The following is a 12,446-nucleotide window of genomic DNA, read 5'->3' on the forward strand; positions in this document are numbered from 1 at the left end:
CTGCAGCTCCCTGCCTACAATCGTCCCTCCCCCTGCTCCCACCTGCAGAGCAAAGCAAAAACAGATAAATTTGAAAAATGCACCTGGATGGAGATAGGAGGACTCAAAAAGAGGACATGGTTACCCTCCTAGGTGTATGGTAACCCTAGCCAGGCTGCGATCCAGCTGAGCAGCTTCTTCTCTTAGGTGACCTCCAATAAGCTCCAAAAGGTGACTCTCTCAGGTGATTTCATTACTAGGCAGTCTCTTTCCTGATGGACCTTTTCTCCTAGCTAGAAGCTGACCTACTGTTTTAAGCAATTACATGTCAATGGAAGAGCACATAAGTCAAAGACCATCTACTGTAAACCCTGTGCTAACAATTTCTAGAGGAAATTTAGTCCAAGAGGGAAGTAAAATGGCAGCAGGAATTAAAGAATATTCTAACAGTCAAACTGGATTTTGCAAGACTGACAGGTAGATGCAGGATTCATTACCTGGGAGAGAGGACCATTGGGTTCTGATCCCTTCTCTAAAGGTTGCTCGAGGGGGTGCTGCTTGTTTGCTTTTACCATCTTTTTAATGTAGCTTGCATAAACTACCTTTAAGTGGAATGCATCTTGGGAGCAGAGTCTCTCCATCCATCCATCCAGAATTAGGGCACTCCTTTACAAAGTGTAAGATGTAGCTTTGAACCTCTTCAAGTTGAGGAGGGAATTGACTCTGGGTCTACCACCCCCTATGCCAAGGGCGGGCAATTATTTCAGGTGAAGAGCCGCTTACCAAGTTTTGGCAAGCTGTCACGGGCCGCATTTCCCTCTCCGGCACAGGGAAGCAGAAACAGCCCCACAGTCCCAGGCCAGAAGCCTCTGCTAGGCAGGGGCTTCTGGTTGGGGGGGGGGCAGGCCTGGGGGGGGCCTTGCTGCTGGGTCCTGCCACCAGCTTCCTCTGGGTACTAATGCCTTTGGCTCCTGTCATCTTTGACAGGCAGCCAAGATCAAATAAATATGAATTGTCTACATTTTGGGAGGGCCCCCATGGGCCAGATAGAATGGCCTGGCAGGCCAGATCTGGCCCCCAGGCTGTATTTTGCCTAGCCCTGCCCTATGCTCTAACTACTAGGCCAGCCTATAAAAAGCAAGCCATGCTACAACCACCGCTTCCTGGGTTTTTTGTTTGTTTTGGGGGGGTTTTTTAAGAAAGCAATGAGGAACCTGGTTTTGTCCACATCTGTTCGGTGTGCACTGAGAAAGGTTAGGGCACTATAAACATAACCAGTGACAACCTAGGCCAAGGCATAAGCTGTTCCAAAGAGGAAAGTTTCCAATGTGAGACAACAACATAGAAAAGCATAACATGTTTCGTCTTCTCAGAGAAGCAAACGGTTGTGTGATGTCTTAAAATGGGATCTGTTTTGTTCTGTCAAAGCACATACAGCCTTGTGTCATGATAAATTTAGGGGACAAAACCATGAGCCATGTAAATCGGTGACTAAACCCTCTGCTCATACCTGATGTGTTCCCTTATAGCTACTTGAATGTGCAGCGCAGATGCTACAACCGTAAAGTTATAGTTGGGGAAACTGCAAAAAAGGTTAAACCAAAAACATGAGACTTTCACAAAACCTGATATGAAGAGCAGAGCATTTTCTTGTTATTTTCTGTAATTCAATAAAAAGAATTTACATGGCATGCAGTAGAAGAAAGCCTAGCATATTCCTGTTGAAGGCAGGACGGCTTGGTGACTCAGATGCTGGACCTAAGCTCCAGACATCCGGTTTGAATGACCAGCTCCTCTACAGACTTCCTGCATGTCTTCAAGCAAACCACTTACTGTCTTTCTGCTTCAGTTCCCATCTCTAATATAAGAATAATATTAAATATTCCCTTCTCTCAGCCTTCATCTTATGCCTTTTACATTGTACACTCTCAAGGCGGGGATTGTCTCTCACTGTTTTCATAGGCTGTGCCTGAAGCAGTGGGGTGGCCCTGATCTTGCTGGGGATCTCTAGCTATTCCTGCAATACACACAATACACTATAATAATAACAGTTCTGTTAGTGCATGAGAAACAAAAAGTGAAACTAATTTTAATCAAATACAAATTTAAGTTAAAGTAGCCAGGCTATTTCCTTTGTCTTGATGAGTGAAATTAAGGGGGGGAAAAAATCCTTTCCTTGTCTTGATCTGAGGCAATGGCATTAACACAGGGGAGGAAACAGTTATATTCATTTTTATCTTGACAGAGCTAGTATTAATGCTTTCTTTTACCATATCCCAACAGGTATCACTGTGGATAAATATGGATTCATCTACTTTGTTGATGGTACCATGATTCGGAAAATTGATGAGAATGGTGTGATCACAACAATAATTGGTTCAAATGGTCTCACATCAACACAACCGTTGAGCTGTGACTCTGGAATGGATATCACTCAGGTAGACACTTGCATTGTTACTGTTCAGCACATCATAGAAATGGATAACTATTTTCTCCTGAAGAAATTAGGCATAAAAGATACCTAGTGAATCAGTTAACACTGACTGGCATAAGCTTTCACCCGTATTTTCTAACACAGCAGTGATCTGTGGTAATGTAGAAAGCTTCTATTGAAATTATTATTATAAAGTTAAGTTAAGCAATGAGCTACGGCATTATAGCATCTAAAAACTGTGCTGCTGGGTCTGCGCAGTACCAAGGAGTACTGCGCGGTCATTTAGTACAATGACCATGCAGTACCTAATGTGCAGTCAAGGCCACATGTCAACGTGCCTGCTGAGGGGCATTGCTGGAAATAGTTGCAAAATAGCAGTATGATAGAGAATAGGGAAGCTGCAGCCTTTTAGAACAATTTTCAGAGTGCTTTTCAGTTCTTTTTCCAAGGACAATGTAACACAAATTAAAGAGACGTGCACACTTTTTCCCCTACCCAGTCTATGTTTTTAAAAAAGGCAGAAACAAAAGAAAAAAATAGAATATTGAATACTTAATGGGTAGCAGCTCTAAAAAATATTTGGTGCCAATCAGGCTGCGCTTATTCAGTAATGGTTGCGAAATGAAGTGAAAGTTTGTTGGCTTCAGACAGACATGAAGGGATTTCAAATAACTCAGTGCAATTGCTTTATGGGTTATGAGTGCTGTTGTTCTTGTTGCTGTTTTCCCCATTTATTTTAATGCTCTACCATTGAAAACCACTATTGAAATATGCTAAGTTCATCAGAGCTAAGCTGTGTCTAATTTCTAACAGGAATTTTAATGGTAAGAAGTTGGCTTGAGGCTGATAGGAGCTTCAGGCATGTAAAGGATGTGGGATTGGTGCCCTTGTTTGTGCACACTAAGCTTTACTGTGAAGCCACAATGGTGTCCCAGAGGGAAAGGACTTAAGCACCTGATTGCCACTATCAGTAAAGTGTAGTTCCACAGGTCTTGTTCCAATGAATGAGAAAGTGTTTTATATGTATTATTATTGGAGCAGAGATTGGAGCCCAGGTCTCCTTTCTCCCAAGTGAGTGCCCCTTGAGCTAGACTAGAGAGTCATTCTCTCTGGCCCAGTCAATAATTATTCCACGCAAAGCAGAGTAGCTTGAATATACAAGTTGATAACAGCCCTCCCAACGATCCCTTATAGGCTGGTGCTTAACCCCAGAGGCATAACAAGCAGTTTTTGCACACTGGGAAGCAGTGCAGACAGCACAGTGGTAGTAGCTTGACCAGTCGCAGCAGTCTTACAACCCTTTTAAATCGGTGTCCAAGGCTGGTGTCCATGTCTACTGCTTAAGCCTGGATATTAAGTAAGGATACGGATTCAAAAAGGAAGGGAAGGGAGTTGATTCAGATCCTCAAATATCCTGTGATTGCTAAATCAGTGGGTAAAACAGAGTGTTGCCTCTACCCTTACCAAGTCCTTCAGTTGTCTTTCATGGAAAAACATTGGCCCAGGCATCTCACTCCAAAAGAAAGCACAGTCCTGTGAATCCCAATGCCAAGAGAGGCACTACCATCCAAGCCAAAAGTTAAACACTAGAGTGGGCTTGGAGCATTTTCACTCTTTCCTACTAGCTAGAATGTGAAGCAGTGTTACAGTCAGAGCGTGCTGTGAGAAGTCGCACATTAAGGGTTAATACGGTTTCTTGCCTGCATGGCTGACTTGCCGCTAGAGGTCTGGCAAGCAGGGACATGGCTAGGAGCCGGGACACCTGGGCTCTATCCCTGCTTGGAGAAGGGAAGGTGGGGGACATGTGAGCAGTGCATCCTGGCATATTGGAGGATTGCAGATTGCTCATTTTATATCCTTAGAGCTGACTGAAGTTACCCTTACATGAACTAAGTAGTACAACCTAGATATAACCCTCACCTGAAGCAGTGTAACTTTGAATTGTTCAGAGAACACTTAGCCCAAGTTAATGAGCTTTAATGTGCATATGCTTATGTTTTCAATGTTGTTGGTATGGTGTAAGTGTAATGTATAACTTCACTCTAACTTTCCTAACTAAGGCCATAGATCCCACTGGGTAGTACACCTAAAAGATAAGCTTCACTCTGCTTAAGTCCTTTTGTGAGTTTACCTCTAGTTATGGCTGAAAAACCCATGTAAAGAGGAGAAAACAGTCTTCCAAACCAGAGCTCTTGTTATACCAAGGGAAGGTTTTGCTCTCACTAAACACAGAAAGTGTCAGGGCTCCTTCTACAAAACTGGTGGATGTCCCAAGAGACGCAGGGACTTTCTGTTACCTCTGGAGTCCCAGGCCTTTGCATACCTGCCTCTGGCTCACCTTTGCTAAGTCAGGGGTGGAAGTCAGGCAGATATTGGCTGCCATCTCCATGACTACACAGTAGCAGTCAAGAAATGAGATCTTTGGGGAGTTCATGCTGCCTGGAGCATATTTTAGCCGCTCCTTGGATACATATAACAACTGCCTGCAGCACAGGTGTAGGATTAGCTACCAGATGAGATATCTCTGAGGTGCAGGGAATCATAGCAGGCAGAAAGCCACCTCCCTGGGCACCTCGTTTCCCCGCGCTGGATCTGGAGCTGTGTGAATAATGGATTGATCGAAAGATAAATAGATGTTTGTTTCAGGTCAACCTAGGATGAAAATGTTGCAAAAAAAATAAGTCGTTTCAGGTCAAACAAAATGTTTTCTTTGATATGCACTGTTGCTTGGGAGTTTCAACCCTTTTAAGACCTTTTTTAATGTAAATTTAAAATGCTGTTTCAAAATGAACAATCACAAAGTTTAATCTTGAAAAAGCGGAGACAAAATATTTTGTTTGTTCCAGAATATATTACATGGCCAAAACTGTTTGCCAGGTTTTACCCATGTTTATGAATAGTTTTGTTCTGCCAAAATCACATTTCATGGAGGATAAATCATTTGCCAAAAAAGTCACTGGGGTCCATCTGGATCTAGATGGAGCCCCAGCCCAATGGAGCTCAGGCGGAGGGGACCGCTACAAAATCACGAGTAAGAGAAAGCGCTCCACAGCGCTCGCTGCTTTCTGTTCTGTGCTCAGCCCCGACATTCAAACAGATTTAGCTCCTTTCCTTTTTTTTTGGAAGCAGAAGGGAAAACGACTCTCAGTAAATAAATCCAACAGGTTCCAGGTGATATACTAGAGAATCTGCTGTGGATCGGGGAGTTCCTCACTGCGTGTTTAGCGTCACATCATTTTTCAATAGCTACAACTATATACAGGCTTATTGCACAGACTGGGACAAATTCAAAATAAATGGAAACTAGGTCCCCATAAATATTCCAGATATTGGTAAGAAATGGTGAAGCCCCACAGGTATCGTATTTATAAAAAGTAAAATCTTATTCACAGAAAGTAGCCACTTTTTGTGAATAAGATTTTACTTTTTATAAGTAAGATCTCCAAAGATCTCATGCCTTTTTTTTTTTCCAACCACCAAAGTGAAATCTTGAATGAAACTAAAATTGAAAGTATCTAAATTAAAACACATTCTGTAAGTGCTATATCAAATCATAGATCAAAAAAACCCTGCAAAAACTGTATGTGCAGGGTTATGGAAGTGTCCCTTGCATTTTTACAACTCATCACATTAATTTTCTCACAATATAGAGCCAAATAGTCTGTTAAATGAATGCAGGAAACTAAAAGTTCTGTCAAGCTATTGAACCAAATTCTACTTTCAGTCATGCTGGTGTACTCAGGAAATTATATGGAATAATTAAATCCCATTTATGTCATGTAAGTTATTCTTGAATTATATCAGTGTAAATGAGAGAAGGATTTTGTTTGCTTGATCACAACCTTCTCTCGGATACATCCTTGCAACTCCATTGACTCTTATGAGGTGACATAGGTACAACACACAGCAGAATTTGGCCCATCAACTACCTTAAATTGCCTTTGGCTATATCTCAAATTGCATTTACATCAAGAGCGTGTGGTTTGTTCACAAACCGTGTGTTTAGAGGAACTTATGAAATAGGTTAATAAAATCAACTCTAAAAGCTAAATTTGCTCTGACAATAAAATCAACGGCTTGTTCAAAATCAATATTTTTTTGATTTACTGAAATACAAAACAGTATCCTTGGAATAAACACTTGGTATAACTGCCCATTGCACAGACCTCTGTAAATGACTAGAGCTTTCACTTTAATAGGTGAGTTTATTAGGAAAGGGTTGAGTCATTTGTTTCAATACCGGTTTTGACAGAAACACTTCTTATAGATCACTAAGTACTTGTTTCTTACTACCGTCTCATACTGACCATAGCATTGTTATTCTGCATTTGTAAGGAAAAAGAAAGCTTGGGTTGAGCAGATTGAATGGTGTAATGATAAATAAATAAACAGTTGCTAGTTAATCACTTCCATTTTCCCATGACATTGTTATTCTGGGTTTGTAAGGAAGAGGAGATTCAACTGAGCCAATCATCTGGCGCTGTGGATTCGATAGCCTCTTCTCTTTGCAGAACTTGGTTGATCACAACACAAGACAAATGACTTTAGCTTTCTTAGTCTGGTTATTAAAGCCAGCCTCTAAAAAAGCTTAGGACGAGGTGAGGTAGTCATGTGATCAGCACCCCCAGTTGGAAACAGTATGTCCAAGGATACCTGCCAGATTGTCTAAAGTGATCAGCAGCTTTCACTGCAATGCTAGTGGTAAGAGTTTTCAAATGAGCCCAATGTGCTGGATTAATCTGAACACCTGCGTGTATAATTCGGTGCATAATTGAGAGCTGAGCTTTTCTGAAAATCTTGCTCCAATGGGAGATGCTATCTACATTTGACAATTTGGCTCTAATTGGCCTTTTTCTAATAGCAGAAGATATTGCAGTTAGAGCACTGCTTCTGAAAAGTCTGGATTTTAAGCATCAGAAATGTTCCTGATTACACCTGAAGCACATCAGATGAGCTAATTGGGGAAGATTTATATATGTGATTCTGCTTTCACTTACACCTGTGTTACATGGTTATAATTCAGTGTAATTACTGCTGATTTACACCAGCATCTATGAAAGACCCCTGTCTTGTACCTAAAAATGGCTAATATTCATACTTAAGAGAGGTAATGCATGAAAGAATGATGTAAGAAGAGCTGGCTGGGAGTTTTCTAATAAGGAGACTTTGGCAGAGAAAGACAAATCATTGAAATCAAAACTTATGAGAATGTACATCCCCATTTTGAGGATGAGTTGGGAGACCAGTCTGATACACCTATGTGGAGGTCAGTTAACCCCAGTAATTACAAATGCCCAAGACAATAGAAAATCATGACCAAGATTTTTTTCCTTAGCCATGGCTTTGTCCCCAGAGCGCTGTCTGTTGCAGTACTCAAGACTCGATGCCACAACAATAGCCAGTGACTGATTGATAGTATTAATAACTGTCACGGCTGTGCTCCAAAATGAAAGTTCTGATTTGAAGACTTTTTCTTGACATTTGCACTTCATCACCCTTTGTTCAACAGCTCTCCCCTCGATGGAGTCCATATATATTCTGTTGCTTCGCGTAAAAATTCAAAGTGACACGGTAAAATATTGTGCTCCTTCATAAAAATGGGACAATTTTACTTTGGTTGACATGCTGCTCACATAGGTCAAAGCAAAGGATGCATTCTGGAATGATGAGCAAGGAGGAGAGGAGATGTCAGGATGTGGACATATTCTTTGGATGCATTTCAAACCTTGAGTATCCCACTGGGAAGGATTTGGGGGGTGGAGGGAGGGTTTCTCAATGGCCAGAGGGAAATTTCTTGCTAACACAGATATTCTATTTGCAATAGTGAAGTGAGAGCAAAATGTTGGAAAGTAAAAGTAAAGGTGAGGGCATTGATTTAAAATCTTAAGACTTCACAAAAGCATACACTGGCTTCGCCCTTGCAATCAGAAAGGCTGCAAGCAATCCCCTAACCCATGTCTGTAAAGGGACGGTTTGATTAAATATATATGTCTGAAGACCTTTTGAGGAGTCTGGGAAGCTTGCCGAATACTGTGACCTCGCTTGAAAGCAAATGTGAGGGCCTGCCGGCCAAAACAAACAAAGTGCACGCATGACTTCAGAGCAAGGTGCATTTGGATGCAATAAATGATCATGTGAAGGACAAAGGAAAGATCCCACAAATATGAGAAAAAGAGGGATGTGATATAGGCACTAATTTGATTCGAAAACAGCAATTGTGAGGGTGGAACAAAGCAGGAGGCTGCAGGATCACGGTCATAACACTGAACAGTTTAATGAATTTGTTTTGCAAACTGAAAGAAGACACGGCATCCCCTGAGACATACATTCTGGTACTGGTGAGGCTAAAATCCTTTTTGTTAAACTTAGTGGAACCACTCTTATTTACAACAGCTGTGCGTTGTGCATTAACAGCGAAGCCACTTGTGCCATTAAAAATCCTTCATCTTCTGGGATACAGTTCTGTGCCTCGCTGTTTAGAAAACATCAGTGTAAAAAACCCAAGGCACTGAACACATCTATTTGGAGGAAGTATGGAGAAAGGGACCAATCTGGTTTTAACCAGCATTTCCTTGTACTCTGTTAAAATTAAGTAATGATACCGATAGCATCAACTTGGCCATTTAACTTCGCTGAGCAATGGTAATTTAGGAAACACCCCAAAATACATGCTACACCCCGCAGGTGCTCCAAACTGCTTTTTAACCATACAGGTTACATTTTGCAGTAGATACTTTATATTCAAATTGTGCTGGAGACCTTTCCCCCCATCCAAATAGTTTTGTTTGCAAGGGAGCAAACCATACAAAAGTCCGCCTACGCCTTCTTGTTATTTTCAGCCTTCCATCCATGTGGAGCTTTTGATATGTTAGTCTAGTCGTGTTTAGTGAACGACGCCATAAACATTCTGCGTCTCTGAGCAACATTTTGTAGGTATTTGCAGAAAGACGATTGCTGCACTTATTCTTGAAATCAATAAGCAAAACAAAAGTCCACCATGCAAGAAAAATGGGCCTTGTTCCTAGCCCCATTGCAACATCTTCTATAAAGGAGACCTGCTGCTTAAGGAAAAAGATGTGTCTATTATTGTTCCAAATTATGATGTATGAAGCCCTGAACATTGTATTTTTCTTTCACAACCAAAGGTTATTCTCTGCTTGGTTTCACCTGGCTACTTGATTTCAGGTCCTTTCTTCCCCGTTTGGTTGGAGCTCCTGGGGTAGTTCACTGGGATTGCTGTCCTAGGCCCAATTAAATTGATGAAATCACCTTAGGTGATTTCTCAGCCCTTAATTGAAAGGCTCCTGGGTAGGAAATCTTTAATAGTCACTTTACAAAGTGGAGGTGCGCAAATTGAATAGATGTCAACAAAAGCATTTTAAGGCTTAATACAAGTCAGATCTTTTCCCACTTAAGCGTTATTCTTTTGGCATGTCTGCATAGTATATACCTGCTATACATTTCATTAGGCATTTTTGAACTTTCAGGGGAAAGTCACTTATAACTATATTTTGAGTGCAAAAACTAATAGAAGAAGCCTTTTTAAGGGCTAAGGAGCCAGCTACAGGCCTCATCTGTATAACATAGAAAGAAGGAAAAGGACATCATCCTTTTTTTAATAAGTAACTCTTAATTAGAGCTGAGAGAACTCCGAGCCTCAAAGTATCAGGCCCTTAAATAGCAGTAATGGCAGTGGGTCTCCTGCAAGAATCTCAGCTACATGCCTTGTGATTTTAGAATATAAAGCAGAAAGAATGAAGGTTTCATCAGAGCTAATTTCACTCAAATCAAATGATCCTGTCACCAAATGTGAGGTGCCATTCACGGACATGCCAGATGTGGCTTTGTGTCATTCCTAAAGAACCACAATTCTTCTTTCAAAGCCTCAAGAGATTTTTTTCATATATATACTAGTCACATGCAATATAATTTATTTCCGTTATCCTCTGTAAATAATATGTTGCTGCTGAATAAAACACTCTCGCCAAATTTTAATCTAATCTAATCTTTTAGAAATTTCATTTCTCTTTTTCCATGTTGTTTGTTGAGGAAATATTTGCCCTTCGCCTGCTCCATGAAAGAAAGATCCTTGACAGACATAATTTACTAAATATAAAGTAATTGTTTTCCTGCTGTACATAAATAGATGTAAAATTTTAAAAATAAATCTGAAAATCAGTTGTTCCTACAGACTATAAGTACTGATAATTGGCAGAATAGATGATTGTGCTTGCTGCTTTTGCACCAAATGGAAAAAATAATATTTTTTGCCATGACCTCTACAAAGAAATCCTGCTAGATTTCTGATTCATCTTTTTCTCGGTCTGTCATATGTGGGTCTGCCTAGATAGAGGATCTGATAATGCAGAACATGTACAGACGGACACAGCCTGATTCAAAGGCCACTGAAGTCAGTGGGTCCATTGGGTTTACTGGGCCAGATCTCTCTCAGATCATCATCAGGGCCAAGTATTATTAATTGTGTGCACTTGGCAGTTCTGTTTTCCATTCTACAGCCCAGCTGGATCCTCTTGCATCCAGCTGAGCTGCACGGTAGTTTCTTTTTTTGCCCACTAAGGACCCTTAGTTGTTCGTCTATGCTTGTTCTCATCTATTTACACGTGCCAGACGTCTGCTCCAGTGCATGCTGATTAGCACGTGTCGGAGCAGACTTGATTAATCAAGTCTTCTGGAGCGAGCTAATTAGCATGCTTCAGCAGCCTCCTCGTCATGTGTATTGAGTGTCCCCATGCTTCAAAATGGCGGCAGGGGTGCTTTAAATAAAGCTTGTCAAAAGTTGCATATATAAAGCTCTAATTAAAATGCTCCCCCTACCTCCACAATGGAGCATGTGTAAAGATGCCCATAGAGTCATAGAAAACTAGGGTTGAAAGGGACCTCAGGAGGCCATCTGGTCCAACCCGTTGCTCAAAGCAGGACTATCCCCAACTACATCATCCCATCCAAGGCAAAAAACCTCCATCTTGCTGCTTCCCCTTTTGCATCCGAGTAGAGGCAGATCAGATGATCAAATTATAGGAGATGAGAGGCCTGCAGGCAAAAAGAGTGGCTTCAGATTCCTCCCCACTGAGACCAAAGCCAGACCCCCGACTACCAAATAATGCTCCTGTCTACCACTTTCTCCTACAATAGCATCCAGCTAGCCCAACTGTACTCACATGCTTAAGCCCCCTAACATTTGATACATCCCAGCATCTCCAGAAATTTTACAGCACCCACTAACCCAGACATATCAGCTCCCATCCACCATCATCAGCTTAACCTCTCAAAACCTACACTTTCTGAAAATCTCTAGGGAATGAGTCCCCATTTCCACTAGGAAATCTGAGAGGTCACCAAGATGGTGTCAAGGAAGCTAGTGATTCCGTGCTCTCCCCATGCAACCTCTTCCACCCTCTCAAACTTTGGAGAAAGGATCAACTGAGGTGACATTTTCCATAACAAAGTCTCCCTAGTGTAGTCTCCTTTGTGCTGCTTAGGAAAGAGTGATTGATCCTTTGTTATAAATTGACATCTTGTATTATGTAAGTTGATCTTAAAAAGAATAAATGAAATAAAAATCTCACTTAGCCTGTCACTTCCCTTCTCATTCCTTAAACAAAAGTAACCTTTATCTCTTTGGCTCATCTTTAAATATCTCTCTGCTTCTTATCTTGACATAGTGGTTCCATGCAGTGGAGTCTAGGTGATGAGTTATCTGTGTCAGAGGCCTTGCATCCACAGCAGTGAATTGTATTGTCATAAATTTTTGAGCACTGCTTTGCCAGATTGCTGAAATTCTGCACGGGGCTGAGATATATTGATGACAAGTCAGATTTTTTCCCTCAGTTAGGATAAAATATCGGACAGAATTTATACATAAAGAATTTACATCCAGTATTTGACTGTACGGGATAGCTGCATATACAGCTAAACCACTCTGAGGCAATTAAATAACTAGGTCTGCCTGACATCCTCCACAGAGTCCAAATTCATTCTGTACATAATGAAGGAAAGAGGCATTACATGAAAA

At 41.2% G+C, this 12,446-nt stretch overlaps 1 protein-coding gene across 3 annotated transcripts in view; it reads left to right on the plus strand.

Annotated features, from left to right (window-relative positions):
• The window catches only part of TENM1 (teneurin transmembrane protein 1), a 1,265,690-nt gene that overhangs the window by 1,200,196 nt on the left and 53,048 nt on the right, over window positions 1-12,446 (plus strand). For all 3 annotated transcript variants that reach the window (XM_059732824.1, XM_059732825.1, XM_059732827.1), the window contains one exon: window positions 2,263-2,417. In XM_059732824.1, the coding sequence (XP_059588807.1) occupies window positions 2,263-2,417 (155 nt within the window). The remainder of the gene's footprint in view (window positions 1-2,262; window positions 2,418-12,446) is intronic.

This window comes from Alligator mississippiensis, chromosome 8 (genome assembly GCF_030867095.1).
Source record: "Alligator mississippiensis isolate rAllMis1 chromosome 8, rAllMis1, whole genome shotgun sequence".
Classification (NCBI taxonomy): Eukaryota; Metazoa; Chordata; order Crocodylia; family Alligatoridae; genus Alligator; species Alligator mississippiensis.